General features: G+C 48.8%; 1 protein-coding gene across 6 annotated transcripts in view; it reads left to right on the top strand.

The window, feature by feature from the left end:
• The window catches only part of LOC119971545, a 189,266-nt gene that overhangs the window by 59,598 nt on the left and 111,634 nt on the right, over nt 1–18,034 (top strand). For all 6 annotated transcript variants that reach the window (XM_038807223.1, XM_038807241.1, XM_038807231.1 and 3 more), the window contains one exon: nt 9,368–9,482. In XM_038807223.1, coding sequence (XP_038663151.1) covers nt 9,368–9,482 — 115 coding nt within the window. The remainder of the gene's footprint in view (nt 1–9,367; nt 9,483–18,034) is intronic.

Raw genomic sequence — 18,034 nt, 5'->3', positions numbered from 1 at the left:
ACACTTCTTGTCAGACTAAAATCCTATGGCAAACTGCAACAATAAGGAGACTTGGCTCCCCCTTAATTACATTATCTGTAACAAAAGCATAAAGTATCTACACTCTGGGACCTTCAAAACAAAACAGTATTCCATTAGACAGCTATCTGTAAGCAAAGTAATGCTTTTCAAGCAGAATACTTGCCCTAGCAAAATTAAGGCATTCCCCACTACAACCCCTTAATCACAGTTTTAGCAGACAGACTGCCTGATGTATCTTTCTCAGGCTTTCTTTTTTTTAGAAAATATTCTGTTTAAGCATTTAAAATTTTCACAATTTAACATGTTGACATTTCTAAAACAACCGCGCGGGTTGACGCACAAAATACCCCCTAAAAGAACAACAAACAATAAACCACTTCCCCCACTTCTCCACCCCCCCCCCCCCCCCGTCCCCAATTACCTGTATACTCAGTTCCCTGTCCTTATTTAACATTACCACGCCTCCTGTTTTCCTCCCCACCCCCTTTTCCCTTTCACCCCTTACTGCTGACGTTCAATTTTTGTTAAATAAATCGATGAACGGCTGCCAACTCCGGGCGAATCCCTTTATTGATCCTTTCAGAGTGAACTTGATGTTCTCCAGACTGAGAAACCCTATCATATCGCTGACCCACACTCCTGACTTTGGGGGCTCCGACTCCCTCCATCTCGGCAAGATCCGTCTCCGGGCCACCAGGGAGGAGAAGGCCAGGATATCAGCCTCCCTCCCCTCCCTTTGCCCCCGGATCCTCCAACACCCCAAATATTGCCAATTCTGGACTCAGAGTTACCCTACCTTCCAGGACTTCCGACATAACATCTGCAAATCCCTGACAGAATTCCCTCAGTTTCGGACATGCCCAAAACATATGAACATGTTTGGCCGGGCTACCCCTTCACCGTCCACCTCCTCGAAGAACCTACTCATCCGAGCTACCGTTATGTTGGCCCTGTGGACTACCTTGAACTGAATCAAACTAAGTCTAGCACAGGACGAGGATGCATTTACCCTTTTCAAGGCTTTTTCCCACAGTTTAGTTTCCAGCTCCCCTCTTAGCTCTTCTTCCCACTTCCTCTTCACCTCTCCGATAGGGGCCCCTTCCCACTCTGACAATTCCCTGTATATATCCAAAACCTTCCCACCTCCAACCCCTGTTTTTGACAGCACTTCATCCTGTAGGCCCCTTAGGGGGAGTCGAGGAAAGCTTGGGACCTGCCTCCGTACAAAGTCCTGCACTTGAAGGTACCGAAACCCGTTCCCACCCAGCAAATCAAACTCCTCCTCTAATGTCTCCAAGGTCGGAAAGCACTCCTGGATGAATAGATCACCAAACCTCTCAATCCCTGCCCGCTGCCATATCTTAAAGCCCCCATCCAGCGCCCCCGGATCAAACTGGTGATTGTCACAGATCGGTGACCACGCTGACTCCAGTCTCATATGCTGCCTCCATTGCCCCCACACCCTCAGGGCTGTCACCACCACAGGACTTGTGGAGTACCGAGCCGGCGAGAACAGCATGGGCGCCGTCAGAAAAGCCTCTAAATTCGTACCTTTGCAGGATGCTGCCTCCATCCGCTCCCAGACCGACCCCTCCCCCACTACCCACTTACTGACCATCGATATGTTGGCAGCCCAGTAATAGTTAATAAAGATCGGGAGAGCCAAATTCCCTTCTCCGCGGGTCCGTTCCAGGAGTGTCCTTACTCCCGGGGTTTTTCCCGTCCATATAAACCTCGATATCGCCACATTCATACTTCTGAAAAAAGTTTTTGGGACAAAAATTGGGAGACATTGAAAAAAGAAAAGCAGCCTCGGAAGGACCATCATCTTCACCGTCTGAACCCTCCCCGCCAGCGTCAGTGGGAGCATGTCCCATCTACGGAAATCCCTTCTCATTTGATCCACTGTTTTGCCCAAATGTAACTTGTGAAGATGCCTCCAATCCTTGGCGACTTGTATCCCCAGATACCTAAAACTCCTCCCAACCACTTCAAAAGGTAGCTCCTTCAGTCTCCTTTCCTGCCCCCGTGGCTGGTTCACGAACATCTCACTCTTTCCCATATTTAACATATAGCCTGAAAATCGTCCAAATTCTCCTAATACCGCCATGATTTTGGTCATCCACCCCACCAGGTCCGTGACATAAAGCAGCAAATCGTCCGCATAGAGAGAGACCCTGTGTTCCACCCCCTCCCCCCTCACAATACCCCACCAGGTATTCACTGCTCTCAGAACCATTGCTAAGGGTTCTATGGCCATGGCAAACAGTAATGGGGAGAGCGGGCATCCCTGCCTTGTCCCCCTCGGTTAGTTCTTATGTTTGCCACCGGGGCCCGGTACAATAACCACACCACAAATCTCTGCCCAAACCCAAACCTGCCTAAAATATCCCACAGATACTTCCACTCCACCCAGTCAAAAGCCTTCTCCGCGTCCATGACGACTACCATCTTAGCCTCGTGCCCCTCCGCTGACATCATAATTACATTAAGAAGCCGTCTAATGATGGATGTCAGGTGCCTGCCCTTTACAAATCCCGTCTGATTCTCCCCAATTATCCCCAGGACACGATCCTCTATTCGAGTGGCCATTATCTTTGCCAATAATTTGGCATCTACATTCAAGAGGGAGATTGGCCTGTACGATCCCCAGCTCTCCTTGTCTCACTTCAGGATGAGATAAATTGATGCCTGTGATAACGTTGGGGGGAGTACTCCCAGCTCCTTGGACTCATTAAAAGCCTTAACCAGGAGCGGCACCAGTAATGCAGAGAACTTCTTATAACATTCCACTGGGAATCCGTCAGGTCCCGGGGCTTTACCCAATTGCATCGCCCCTAGTCCATCTATCACCTCCACAAGCCCAATTGGGCCCCCAGGGCCTCCACCAGCTCCTCATTTACTTTTGGGAACTCTTGCCTCCCCAGGAATTGATTCATGCCCTCCTACCCAACCGGGGGTTCCGACTCGCATAGCTGGCTATAAAATTCCTGGAACTCTTCACTCACCGCCCCGGATCCGTCACCATCTTCCCCCTCATATCCTTTATTTTCCCTATTTCTCTCGCCGCCTCCTGTTTCCTCAGCTGATGTGCCAGCATCCTGCTAGCTTTCTCCCCATGCTCATATATTGCCCTTTTTACCCTCCTCAGCTGACCCGCCGCCTTCCCTGTGGAAAGGAGCCCAAACTCCATTTGAATTCTCTGACGCTCCTTCAGGAGATCCGCATTTGGAGACTCCGAATATCTCCTGTCCACCTGTAAGATTTCTCCTACCAACCTGTCCAGCTCTGACCGCTCAGATTTATCCCTGTGGGCTCGAATCGAAATACATTCCCCTCTATTAACTATTTTCAGTGCCTCCCAGACCACCCCAGCCGCAATCTCTCCCGTGTCTTTGATCTTTATCTGCCCTCGAATGGCCTCTCTCACTCACTCACAGATCTCCTCATCCGTTAACAGCCCTATATCTAGTCTCCACTGTGGAGCTGGGGCATTCCCGTGCCAGCCCGTGGGTCTATCCAGTGTGGTGCATGATCTGAGACCACAATTGCTGAGTACTCAGTGTCCTCAACTCCTGCTAACAGTGTTTTATCCAGCACAAAGAAATTTATCCTGGAGTATGCCTTATGTACATGGGAGTAGAATGAATATTCCCTGTTCCTTGGTCTCTCAAATCTCCACTGATCTACCCCTCCCATGCGCTCCATGAACTCCCGCAGTTCCTTTGCCATTGCTGTTAGTTTCTCCGATCTAGCACTCGACCGGTCCAATCTCAGGTCCAGGACCATAAGTCACCACCCATGATCAGTCGGTGCGAGTGAAGGTCTGGGATCTTTCCCAGCACTTTTCTGACAAATGCGACATCATCCCAGTTTGGGGCATATATATTGACCACCACCACTGCCATTCCCTCTAGCTTCCTGCTAACCGTAACAGATCTGCCTCCCGGGTCTGCCTCTATCTTCCCCACCTCGAATGTCACCCTTTTGTTCATCAGGACAGTCACCCCACTTGTTTTAAAGTCCAGTCGTGAATGAAACATTTGCCCGACCCATCCCTTCTTTAATCTAATTTGGTCTCCCAGCTTCAGGTGTGTCTCCTATAACATGGCCACGTCCGTTTTTAACTGTCTCAGGTGTGCGAACTCACGTGCTCTCTTAACAGGCCCGTTCAGTCCATGAACATTCCACATGACCAGTCTGGTCGGGGGGCCCTGACCCCCCCTGTCGATAAGCCATGACCTTTCCTAGGCCAGCTCCTAGCCCGTGTTCCGCACCTCACTTGATCCGCCCCTTGGCGGCGACCACCATCTGATCTCCATCTCCAGTCTCCTAGCTGTCCCTTACCTGTCAGCACATTCTCCCCGTGTCTGCGTGGGTTTCACCCCCACAACCCAAAGAGGTGGATTGACCACGTTAAATTACACCTTAATTGGAAAAAATGAATTGGGTACTCTAAATTTATTTTTAAAAACACAGTAACAACAATCCCCAAAAGCAAACACACCATCCCCCAACGCGCAGTCAACAGGGCCAACTCCTCCCCCGTTAACCGATTCTTATCAGTCCCATCACCTTCAAACAGAATCAAACACAATAGAAGTTTCAAGCAGCTTAAGCAAAATTATGCATGCAAAAATCAACCATCTTTCTTACAGAAAAGAAAAACTCCGTCGCAATTTAAAAGTCTTTTCCTTTGTAACCCAGTACATAAAGCAATAAACCAAAATCAAATTACACAAGAAAGAAAAACTTCCTTTTCATCCCGAACATCATGACTTAACTCACAGAATTAGAAAGACTGAAATTTTAAACAAGACTAAACAAAACATAGAACAATTTTTCTCTCTCCCCCCAAACTCAGTCCACCACAGTTTGAATTTAAAAGTCCTTAAGCCAGGTTATTGTCCTTCATAAAAGTAGCCACCTCTTCCGGAGAGTTGAAGTACAGCTCCCGGTTCTCATTGGTCACCCTAAGATGAGCCGGGTAGAACAGTCCAAATTTAATGTCTTTCGCAAACAGAGCCGCCTTAACTTTGTTGAAACTTGCTCTCCTCTTTGCGAGTTCTGGTCCCCAATCTTGGTACATCCGGATCTCTGATTCTTCCCACATGTAGCGTTTTGTCTGCCTGGCCCACTTCATAATACGCTCCTTGTCGAGGAATCAAAGTAGCCTTGCCACCATGGCCCTCAGGGCTCACGATCCTGGGACTTGCGTACGAACACCCTATGCGCACGGTCCACCTCCAGCGCCTTGTCAAACACATCAGCCCTGACCATCTCCTGCAACATCTTCCCCACATACGTACCCGCATCTGATCCCTCCTTTCCCTCTGGCAGCCTCTGACGATTCGGATATTTTGCCTGCGAGACCCGTTCTCCAAATCTTCTACCTTAGCCAGCAGCTGTTTCTTTTTTTTAAAATAATTTTAATTGGAATTTTTTACAGAAAATATAAAAATATAACAACAAGTATAGCAAAAATTAGTAATATGCAACTAACAGCCCCATAACACCCACAATTCCCCCCCATACCGTAACATCACATGTATCACACTCCCCCCACCCCCCCACCCCCAACAAGAGAACTTAACCATAAATTAAAATTAAATAAATCAAATTTAAATAAAATAAGCCAACATAATCAACGCACCCCCCCCCCCCCCCCCCCCCCCCCGAGTTGCAGCTGCTACTGTCCCAGTACCCTATCGTTGAGCCAGAAAGTCGAGGAAAGGTTGCCACCGTTTAAAGAACCCTTGCACCGATCCTCTCAGGACGAATTTAACCTTCTCAAGCTTAATGAAGCCCGCCATGTCATTGATCCAGGTCTCCACGCTTGGGGGCCTCGCGTCCTTCCACTGTAGCAAAATCCTTCGCCGGGCTACTAGGGACGCAAAGGCCAGCACACCGGCCTCTTTCGCCTCCTGCACTCCCGGCTCTACCCCAACCCCAAAGATTTCGAGTCCCCATCCTGGCTTGACCCTGGATCCCAGCCGGCAGCTGTTTCTGGCTGTCCTGTAGTATGCTAATTTCCAAAGCCATTAGGATAGTGGTTGACACCGTTGCTTCGCAGCTCCGGGGTCTCGGGTTCGGTTCTCGGCTTGGGTCGCTGTCTGTGTGGAGTCTGCACGTTCTCCCCTGTTTCCTACCACGGACCAGGGATGTGCTGGTTGGGTAGATTGGGCATGCTAAATTGCCCTTCGTGTCCAAAAAAAGGTTAGGTGGGGATAGGGTGGAGGCGTGTGCTTAAGTAGGCTGTTCTTTCCAAGGGCCGGTGCAGATCAATGGGCCGAATGGCCTCCTTCTGCACTGTAAATTCTATGAAATTACAGTGGACTCCTCCTTGCGTTCAGTTGCCTGCTTCTGCAGGTTTTGAATCTCCTGTCCCTGGGTCATCATTTTCTCCTCCACCGGGTCAACCACCTCCTTAATCGAGGCTATCGCCTGGGTCATGTCTTCTTCACACTCCTTACGATGCCGGCCGAACCTCTCATCCAGGTACTCAACCCATTGCTTCATCGACCAGTGAGCTGGCGTGGGCACGCTTTGTCTTGCTACCATTCTACCTGATGACCTCTGAGCCTTGCTTTCACTCATCTTTTGGTTTCTTCTTTTTCGACTTATTTGGATACGATTCCATAAATTGAGGGTCACCTCCTATCCCTCTCCCTTCAATCAACTTATGTTGGGAAATTTCCTGAAAAATCCGGCTTAAAAACCATTAAATAAAACCCACTAAGGGCGAGAGTTGCTGAATGTGCGACCTTTCACTCCATGGTCGCCACCGGAAGTCTTACTCGGACTTTCTAATATCATTACTGCAGAAATATAAAATATAGCAATTTCCTACATCCATCACACTCTCCAATTACTTTTTTATTAGTATTATTTTGGAAATTTGTACCTCATCTTTAATAAGAGTATTAAAGTGCTGGGGAATGAGTGACAAGCTCCACCTCTCATTATGGCTGTGATCTAGCAGCCGCATTAGCAACTAACACAAATCCCATAATGGCTGCTGAATTTTGTAAGACCCCAAAATGGGATTTGAACCGGTTAGGTTTTGGTTTGGGAACTTCCCCACCCCTTCCGCCATGATGCGATCATCTCTGAGAATGTGCGATGTTTATTAGCATCTTTTATAATATATTTGAATATCATTATTGTGCTTAACATCACTATTTCCACCCTCACCGTATTGACCCATCCAGCCGGCGTGATATTACGCTGGCGCGAGTCGCTACTGTTTTTTTAAAATGAAAAATAGTCGTGATTACCATGCTACGAGCGCCATATAGGTAAGTATTGCCCCCAGATGGTGAGGGACACGGCCGAGAAATACTCTGGTACTGCCCCTGGCACACTTGGATTGCCCTCTGGCAGGTTGACACTGGCCGGACCAGCCCTCTAGGGAGCCCCATTGGAGGGCTCCCCTTTTCTGTGGTGGGGGTCGAGGGAGAGACATGCATCATGATTGCTGTGGGGCAGGGGGGGTAATGGAGAACCTCAGTGCCTGCAAGGGGGAGTGGAGAACTCCACAGTCTGTAAGGGGGAGTGGAGTGCTCTGGCATCTGTGAGGGGGGTTTTGATGCCAATGGGGGGAGTGCCTATGGGGTGGGGGGTGGTTGGGGAGAATGCCCCAATGCTGGCGTCATGGTGGTGATGAGGGGGGGGGGGGGGTTACCTCCAATGCTTGTATGGTTGGGAGGGCAGTCGCCCAACACTTGCAGGAGAGATCCTTTGTGCCCGTTGGGGGGTTAAAAGTTTGACGCCAGCACAGATTGGTGCACCCTTTAAAGATGGCGTCCTGACCTCTGTGGAGCCGGCCTTGCTGGCTCTATCAGGCCCCACCCAACCAGAGTGATGGTGCAAACCATGCCTCCAGATTTTGTGTGCACAATTTGCCAGAAAATCTGGAGTGAAAACTCAGCTGTGCATCTGGAGAAATGCACACCAGGGGCGGGATTCTCCCCTACCCGGCGGGGCGGGGGGTCCCAGCGTAGCAGAGTGGCGCCAACCACTCCGGCGTCAGGCCTCCCCAAAGGTGCAGAATTCTCCGCACCTTTAGGGGCCAAGGCCTCACATTGAGGTGCTAGGCCCGTGCTGGAGTGGTTGACACCACACCGACTGGCGCCAAAACCGGCACCAACGGCATTTGACGCCCGACGCCGGGGCTGGCCGAAAGGCCTTCTCCGGTTCGCGCATGCGCCAGTGCGTCAGCTACCGCTGACGTCACCACCAGCGCATGTGCACTGGGGGATTCTCTTCCGCCTCCGCCATGGTGGAGGCCGTGGCGGCGGCGGACGAAAAAGAGTGCCCCCACAGCACTGGCCCGCCCGCCGATCGGTGGGCCCCGATCGCGGGCCTGGCCACCGTGGGGGCACCCCCCTGGGGTCCGATCGCCCGGCGCTCCCCCCCCCCCCCCCCAGGACCCCGGGGGCCCGCTCGCACCGCCGATCCCGCCGCCACCAGAGTTGGTTCAAACAACGGCGACAGGATTGGCCTCTCAGCGGCAGGACCTCGGCCCATCGCGGGCCAGAGAATCGCCGCAGGGGGCTCGCCGATCGGCGTGGATGGCACGCCCATCCCGCCCCTGCCAATTCCCGGGTGGCGGAGAATTTCTGCCACGGCGGGGCGGGACTTTCGCCGGCCCCGGGCGATTCTCCGACCCTGCGGGGGGTCGGAGAATTTCGCCCCAGGTTTCAGTCTGAACCTGACACTGCCAAGTTTTGGGAAAATTCTGCCCTATATGCCACTGATAATTCAGTTGCAGCGCAAACAATTCATAAAGTGACAGTGACTAGAAGTTGGAAGAACACAAGCTCTTAGCTCAGTCAGGAGACTTTGCAGCAGCACAGACTCCAGGTTTGAACATTTGTCATTAACATCGGCATGGTGTCACAGTGGATAGCAATGCTGCCTCTCAGCTCCAGGGACCCGGGTTCAATTCCGGCCTCGGGTGACGGACGGTCTGTGTGGTGCTTGTGTGTTCTCCCCGTGACTGCGTGGGTTTCCTCCAGGTGCTCCGGTTTCCTCTCACAGTGCAAAGATGTGCAGGTTAGGTGGATTGGCCATGCTAAATTGCCCCTTGGTGTCCAAAAAGGTTAGGTGGGGTTACTGGGTTACGGGGAGATGTGGGCTGAAGCTTAAGTAGGGAACTCTTTCCAAGGGCCGGTGTAGATTTGATGTGCCAAATGGCCTCCATCTGCGTTGTCGGGATTCTAGGATTCTATGATTAACAATTCCAAAGAACGGAAGTGAATGCTGAGTGGAAATTTGGTCTAATTGTGCTGTGCCTACAACATCACCATAATTTCTCTGTCCTTTTTCTTGTGCTATTTGATAGGTGCGTGCCTGGGAAAAGAAGCTTCGTGAACGTGCAGATGAAGGCAATGTTGCGAAACACTTGACCAGTGCCAAAAAAGAAATGATAAATTACAAAGAATTGGTTTCCAAAACAGGCATGTTTTGTGACTGGGTTTTATTTTCCATGCAGTAATAACTAACAATTTGTCAAAGTAATATTTTCTTTTGGAAGAATAAATCACATCAGTAATTAGTATTAAATGCTAAGTAATGCTGCTATTTTCCAGTGCCAACTTTTTTAAACGTAGACAGAACAATGGAGATGCGGTTGCACATTTCCGCTTTCATGTAGATTTGCTAAATAAGCTCAATGTCAATCAAGACAAGGCAGTATTTATTGGCCATCCCTAGTTTGCTTGAGGACATTAGGAATCAACCACATAGGGAGGAATTTTATATTTATGAGCCTTGAGTGCAGTGGTGGGAGGTTCCAGAGGCACCATTACCCCTGGCTGGAATGGTGGGAACTTGCGCCTGATTATGCGCTTGGAAGCTCATTAATTATACCCAGATTAGTATCAGGTCGAATCAGCTGGTGGGTCAGGGGCTTATTTGTCTGCCCATGGACAGCTGGCAGGGTCAAAAGTCTGGGCACCAAATTTAAATGCCAGCCAACACATACATCTCACTTTCTGCAGCCCATCTATCTCCACAAGACCATCAAGGACACATCTATCAGAAAAGTTTCTAAGTGTCATTTCAAATGTGCCTCATTGCACATTACCAAATCCAGAATTGCCTGTTCCCTAGTGGGCTCTACCACAAGCTTCTCCAAAAAAAATCTCATAGACATTCCACAAATTCCTTTTCTTGGAATCCGCTACCAACCTGATTTTCCCAGTCCACCTGCATATTTAAGTCCCCCATGATTATTATAATATTGCTTTTCTCTGTCTTTTCAGTCTCCTGATTTTTTCTCTTCCCCACCTGCTAATTTCTGCTAGAGTGCTGTACATAAATCCCATCAGGGTCGTGTTTACTTTGCGATTCCTCAATTCTATCCACACAGATTCTATGTCTTCTGACCCTATATTGCTTCTTGCTATCAATTTAATTCAATTTCTTACTAACAATGCAACCCCACCCCCTTTGCCCATATGCCTGTCCTTTCAATAGGATCCCATCGCTGATCCCCTTGCAGCCCCGTCTCTGTGATGCCCAAAACATCGTACCCGCTAATTTGGATGTGCGTTACAAGCTCGTATACCGTATGCATTTAGCATTTTGACACACCACTTTCAGTCCTGCTATGACCTCCTCCCTTCTCACAGTTGTCCTCTTTGCTGTTGTGCTTGAAATTCGATTCCTGCCACTTTCTATACTCTGTTCTATTACTTATTCTGGAAACTTTACTAACCTCTCCTGAAACCTCCCCCCCCCCCCCCCCCCCCCCCCCCCCCCCCCCCCCCCCCCCCCCCCCCCCCCCCCCCCCCCAAAACTAGTTTAAAGTATTTATCATTAACCTGCACTCCAATCTTCTTCTTTAACTTTGATTTTCTAATTCTCCATACAATTGAACCCTTGCCCTCACCCCTCTCACGCCACTTAAAACCCTAGCTACAGTTTAGTCATGCGATTCACCAGGACTCTGGTCCCATCATGATTCAGGTGAAGACTGTCCCATTGGAACAGCTCCCTCCATCCTCAGTGTTGGTGCCAATGTCCCACAAACTCAAACCCATTTCTCCCACACTAATCTTTGAGCCATGCCCTTACATCTTTAATCGTATTGACCCTGCGCCAATTAGTTTGTGGCTCAGGTGGGAATCTGGAGATTATTACCTTTTTGGTTTTGCTTTTTAATTTAGCTCCTAGCTGCTCATATTCCTTCAGCAGAACCTCAATCCTTGTTCTGCCTATGTCATTTGTACCAAAGAGAACCCCACGCCCCCACTTTAATGGCTCCCACGGTGCTGTGGTCAGTTTTCTAATCCTCCCCACAGTCCTACTCTCAACCACACAGGGAGCAGGAATCTCATACCTGTTGGATAAAGACGAGGGCTGAGGCTCCTGCAACCCTACCTCCTGGATCCCTCTACCTACCTCACTCATGTGAGATGTCAGAGTGATGTGTTTAAATTTTTATTGGAAGTATATGATGTCAGTGTTTTTAACCCTTCTTCCCCGAGGGACACCATAAGTGAGGGCAGCTCATCTAGTGGCATTTGTGTCTCCTCCGTGGTAGTGACAGAACACAAGGCATGCACAGATGGACTATATCCTTGGCATGTTCTCATCTTAGTCGTGTCAGTATTTGCATCAGTAGGTGGCGGTGAAAATGTTAAGACTTCTCTCTCGCATCACTCTTGTTCCTCAGTGGACTCTCAGATTCCAGAGTGAGCACATTCACAGGGCACTGCAAACGAAAGAACATAAGAACTAGGAGCAGGAGTAGGCCATCTGGCCCCTCGAGCCTGCTCCGCCATTCAATTAGATTATGGCTGATCTTTTGTGGACTCAGCTCCACTTTCCGGCCCGAACACCATAACCCTTAATCCCTTTATTCTTCAAAAAACTATCTATCTTTACCTTAAAAACATGTAATGAAGGAGCCTCAACTGCTTCACTGGGCAAGGAATTCCATAGATTCACAACCCTTTGGGTGAAGAAGTTCCTCCTAAACTCAGTCCTAAATCTACTTCCCCTTATTTGAGGCTATGCCCCCTAGTTCTGCTGTCACCCGCCAGTGGAAACAACCTGCCCGAAAGCTGAGAGCATGACCTAGAGATTCATGATGTCAGAACGTACAAGTGTGAATGCTGGACTCATTCTCACTGCAAGTAGTTGTACATCCCCGGAGATGAAAGGGAATGGCATTGAGGGCTAGGAGAGATGTGCCCTCACTTAACTTTACTCTTCCTGTATTCAGTTCGCAATTAAACTAACACGGGAGTGTTTCCCACCTCCTCTTTCATAGCATCATTGCGCACACGCAAATACTGACACACAGCAGCCCTCTGAGCTGCCTAGACTCCACACCTTATCTTCCAATGAACTCTCATCCTCGTCCAGTTCACACTCTAGCAAGGGATTAACTCTTTGCATAGCTAGATTGTGAAAGGCGCAACACTCTGCTATTATATGAGAAACCCTATCGGGAGTGTATTACAGTGAGCCATCTGAGCAGTCCAAGCTTCTGAAGTACATCTTCAGAAGCCCAATGGTATGCTCCATAAGGGAGTGTGTAGAGATGTGAGCATTACTGGGAGGACTGTGAGGGCAATACACCAGAGTCATCACCAGTGCTGAATAGGTACCTGCAGGATCTCTTATTTTCTAATAAGGGACGGGGTCCAGTGGTAGTTTGAGATTGAGTTTATTGTAAAACTTGATTGGTACATTTTCAAATACAAACAAAAGAAACAAAAGCCCAGTGAGGCAAAATAAAGAGAAAAATGGAAAGAGAACAAAGAGGAGCAGCACGGTAGCATTGTGGTTAGCACAATTGCTTCACAGCTCCAGGGTCGCAGGTTCGATTCCCGGCTTGGGTCACTGTCTGTGTGGAGTCTGCACGTTCTCCCCGTGTCTGCGTGGGTTTCCTCCGGGTGCTCCGGTTTCCTCCCACAGTCCAAAGATGTGCAGGTTAGGTGGACTGGCCATGCTAAATTGCCCTTAGTGTCCAAAATTGCCCTTAGTGTTGGGTGAGGTTACTGGGTTATGGGGATAGGGTGGAGTGTGGACCTGGGTAGAGTGCTCTTTCCAAGAGCCGGTGCAGACTCGATGGGCCGAATGGCCTCCTTCTCCACTATAAATTCTATGAGAAGAGAGCGAGCAAGTACCAGGTGCACCAAGAGCCTTCTACCTGCATGTTCTGGTATCGCCCCCCTCTCTGCCCATAATTGGCTTACAAATTTTGAATTGTGACTTGTGAATAGTGCTCCATACCAGCCTCACACCAGTATCTAACTTACTGGCTGGGCACATTGCAGTCTGGATCATGAAGGGCTGGTGTAACATTTCACTTTCTTGACTGCGAACAATACAAGCTTGTATTTAATCTACAACCCAACTAATTCTTTTTTGACTTGCCCACAGTTACAATATTTTCACAACTTGGTTTTAATATTTCCCCACATTCCTCTAAAAATAGAAGAGCATGAATCAATAAAAGCAAGCAAATGGGAAATATCGCAGAGGAACACATTTACAAATGCCTCTGATGGTCCCTCTGTTTAGGAATAGTCTTTAACACTGGAATTGGCAAGCCGATAGATAAACTGTTACAATCCTTTAAATATAGGGAGCATGCTTATTAGGCAAGAGGGGATGACGGTTAGTCTTGAGAGGAACCCGCCTGGGCCCAGCATAGCTGGTATGGCTGGTCAAGGGTAGGCAAGGAGGCAAAAACTGAAAAAGCAAGCAACGGATACAACAAATATGGTTAAACATGTTGGCAAATAAGAATTGTCCTTTTAAAAGTTAGGAGTTTTAATCACGGTGTGCTCGTTTAATGTGAGATGCGTGGATCCAAGCTTTCTTCCCCTGGATTTTAACAGCTGCTTGGTCAATAGCACTTTTTAGGGTCCTTCACACTTGGCATCCAGAGGTTCCTTATGTAGTTTCTTCAAGTAAACCCATAATGCCAGGGTCGATGTTGTGTCCCCCTTCTCGTGAGTCTCCCCAAGCCACCATATCTGTTGAGAAGCAGAACTAATAGTATTTATTAGATTCTGACAATATTCTAATAAGGCATTACTCATCAAGTGGCAATCGGCTTTTCGCAAATCAATGGTTGCTGGCAGGGACATGGGGTCTCTCTGTTATGATTTCAAATGGACTCAGGCTCGTAGTTCTATTTAGAGTTGCCCTAATACTGCACAGGACTATCGGTAGTGCCTGGGGCCACAGCATTCCTTCCTGATGATGTTTGGCACGTCGTTTCAGAGTTCTGTTCATGCGTTCCACTTGGCCTAGCGATTGTGGGTGATGAGGACAATGTAGGTCCCAGGTAATGTTTAATAATCTGCATACTTCTTGGCAGACAGTACCCGTAAAGTTCCTTGGTCAGAATTACTGCTGGTTGGGACTCCCCATCTGGAATGTAATCCTTACACAGGACCTTGGCCGTGTGATCGGCTGTGGCCCATCTAGTTGCAACGGCTTCCACCCACCATGAGAACTTGTCGACCACCACGAGAACACCAGTGTGTCCGTGAGATGGAGGAAGGGAGTTATAGTTGATTAGGAAAGCTGGGATGGTCCAGCAGGGGCAGGGGACCTCAGTTGGGGCATTACCGTGATAGGTCCAGGATTATTCTCCTGGCAGACCACTCAGTGGTCTACTACCAACGGGGTGTGTTTGTTTGAATCCCCGCCCCACCAGCTTTTCTGGAATTGTGCGTCATTTATGCGGGACCAAGTGCCCCCATGAATGGATCTGTTGGGCTAAATAGGGCATCAGAGCTTGTGGCGTGACTGGCCTGTTGTTACCTCTTTGTCTCCAGGTGCCTTCATCATATAACTTTATTCCTGCCTCAATCCATGTCCAGTCGCCTTGCATTGTCTGTAGGTCTCGGGTTAGACTGATTACTCCCAGTCTGCATGTTTATGTTAGTTCCTCTGGAGAAGTGCTTTGTGAGGTGGATTCTTTGGCTGCCTTGTCAGCTAGGACTTTTCCTTGTGCTTCTGTGGTATTTTCCTTTGTGTGGGCCTTACATTTTAGAATGGACACTCCACGGGGTAGTTGTATGTCATCTAGTAAGTCTCGTACCTCTTTCCCATTTCGGATAGGTGTACCAGTGGCCAAAGTCAAGAGTAACTCCAAAGCAGTACCTTGGGCCTGTATGGATGTTAGCTGCCTGTCCTTTTGATATCTGGCATGCCTCCGCTAGGGCCCTTAACTCAGCCTGTTGGGCTGACGTCCCTGAGAGCAGACAACTTTTGCCACAATCTCGTGTCAGCTTGTTAGTGCCCACCCTGCTTTTCAGATACCATTGTCAACAAAGAAGGAGCCTTCTGTAAATAGGATCAGGTCTGGGTTGTGCAATGGTTTCTCTGCCACCAAGCTCGATTCCTCCATTTTGTTCAAGATCTCCTCACAAGTCATGCCCCTCTCCTCTGCCCTCTTGCTCCTCGGGAAGCGAGAGCATAGATTATCATAGCATTTACAGTGCAAAAGGAGGCCACTCGGCCCATCGAGTCTGCAACGGCTCTTGGAAAGAGCACCTTACCCGAGGTCAACACCTCCACCCTATCCCCATAACCCAGTAACCCCACCCAATACTAAGGGCAATTTTGGACACTAAGGGCAATTTATCATGGCCAATCCACCTAATCTGCACATCTTTGGACTGTGAGAGGAAACCGGAGCACCCGGCGGAAACTCACGCACATACGGGGAGGATGTGCAGACTCCGCACAGACAGTGAACCAAGCCGGGAATCGAACCTGGGACCCTGGAGCTGTGAAGCAATTGTGCTATCCACAATGCTACCGTGCTGCCCGATGATGGGTTCACCGGACTAGCCCAGACAATGTGGAGAAGGGGGGCTTCCAGGATCGCTGTTCATCTTGTCCAGCTGGCTGCAGTCACCTGGGATACTCTGTTCATAGATAGCAGAATGTGTACAGCGTGGGGACACTTAGCAGTTAGCTTTTGGACCAGGACTAGACCTGCAGTGGCCATGACAGCTTGACACATGGCTTTCATGGCTCGCAGGCAACTTCCCCATCCGAGGACCACTGCGTACAGTTTTCACAAATAGTATCCAATACATCTTTGCTGATCCCCATGTTCTTGCGCCAGTATTCTTGTCATGTATCCTTCTTTCTCATGGACAAACAAGGTAAATGGCTTCCCATTGTCAGAGATTCCCAGAGGCGTTGCTGAACACACAGCCTTTTTCACATTTGTGAAGGCCTCTACTGTTCTCCTATGAGGGCAATGGCTTATTTGGATTTTCACTTCTCCTTGAAAAGGTAATTCAATGGCTGAGTCAGCTGTGTGTAGGAGTTGATCCAATTTTGGTTAAAGTTACACAAAACCAAAAAGGACCCGAGTTCTTGGATAGTGGTGGGCTGTTTGGCAGCCCAAATGGCTGTGGTCCTATCCTGGGTAAATTCTTTCTTTCTTTCCAAAATGTTTTATCCCAGGTACGCAACCACTGCTTGGGCAATTTGTGCTTTGGCGTAATGGCCTCTCAGGTGGAGGTGGTCCAGCATGGTATGTGGGTCTTCTCATGTTGATCTTACTTGTTGAATGCCAACAGAATGTCATCCGCGTACTGGATAACCGTGAAATACATTGTAGGTAACTCAGATGGTTTTGTAAGGCCATGTGAAATACTATAGGGCTGTTGTGATAATCCTGTAGTAGTCGTGTCCAGGTGTATTGTTGCTGTTGGACAGCAAAGGCGAACCACAGTCGAACCTCAGGTGCCAATGGTACCGACCAAAATCCATTTGCCACATCTATTTCCTAGAACCATTTATGTTCCGCCGTTAGTACATTAAAAGTGGTGGAGGGGTCGGCTACCAACGGTTCCCTTTGATCAATACACTGGTTGGTCTTCCCGTGATCAACGGTCAGACGCCAAGTCCCATTGGGTTTCCATACTGGCCATACAGGGCTGTTAGAGAAACTATGCGTTTTTACCAGCACATCTTGCTCCTCTAGTTGTTAGATGACTGGCAAGATGCCAGCAATGGAGGTTGGGCTGATAGGGTGCTGTTTGGTGCACAGTGGGGCAGTCCCAGTAAACGATGCCGGTTCGATCTGGAGTAGGCCAGAATCATTCTTATCTTTGGCCCATATTGGGTGTTCTTTCAACTCCTTTTTCAGGCTTCTGATAGACCATGTTACCTGGCCGTCTTCAAAATGCAACAAGGAATTCAATTGAGTCACGGCATCCATTGCGAGAAGGGCTTGTCCCACTGGGCTTACTCAGATAGGCGTGGTCAATTCATGTGGGCAAGCCCAATGCGTATACAATGAGTTGAGTTTTTTTTATTTCAAAAACCTGGCCCCCAACCCCGTGGGCAATTTGTATCTTGTCATCTAGAGGTACAGAATTTTTGTATCGTTGGGGCAAATATGTTAATTCAGCCCTTGTATCCAGGAAACAATCTATATCTTGTTTGTCCACCCTCATAATGATGTATAATCCATCTCCTCGCTATTGGATCAGTTCCAGGAGAGGTGCTGGGAGAGCAAGGAGGGACTCCCTAGTTTTTTGCAACCTCCAACAACTGCTTCTCTTGCTGTGGTGTAAGCTGCTTGAATCTTTGTACCAGGTCGTCTCCACCAGAGGGCGTGCTTAGTCTTTGTGTCAGGCTGTTTCCCTGACGTTCTTTTTGTCGTTCTTTTTCTTTCCACCTCCTCACCCAGTGGCCTTCTTTTACTCATTTTCCAGGTCGTTTTCCTTGGGTGTTGTTGTTGCTAGGATCATTGGGTTTCCATCCTGCCTGCATGTTTTGGAGTTTAACTCCCATATCCCGGTCTGATTGGTTACACCAATCCACTAATGCTGCAAAGGTTGTTTCTCAGGCCTTCCACCTGGGCAGAATGACCTTTAGCATCTTTGCCAATTCTGGCATTAATCAAGCGACGAAGGCAGTTTTCAGAAGTTTGAAAATGCTGTTGTCCATTTCTTCGGGTCTCTCATCATTCATTCCCAAGTGCTCCAACCAGACAGATCAGAATCACTCG

This window comes from Scyliorhinus canicula, chromosome 1 (genome assembly GCF_902713615.1).
Source record: "Scyliorhinus canicula chromosome 1, sScyCan1.1, whole genome shotgun sequence".
Lineage (NCBI taxonomy): Eukaryota > Metazoa > Chordata > Chondrichthyes > Carcharhiniformes > Scyliorhinidae > Scyliorhinus > Scyliorhinus canicula.
The sequence above is the reverse complement of the archived record's forward strand: the minus strand, read 5'-3'. Positions and strand labels throughout refer to the sequence as shown.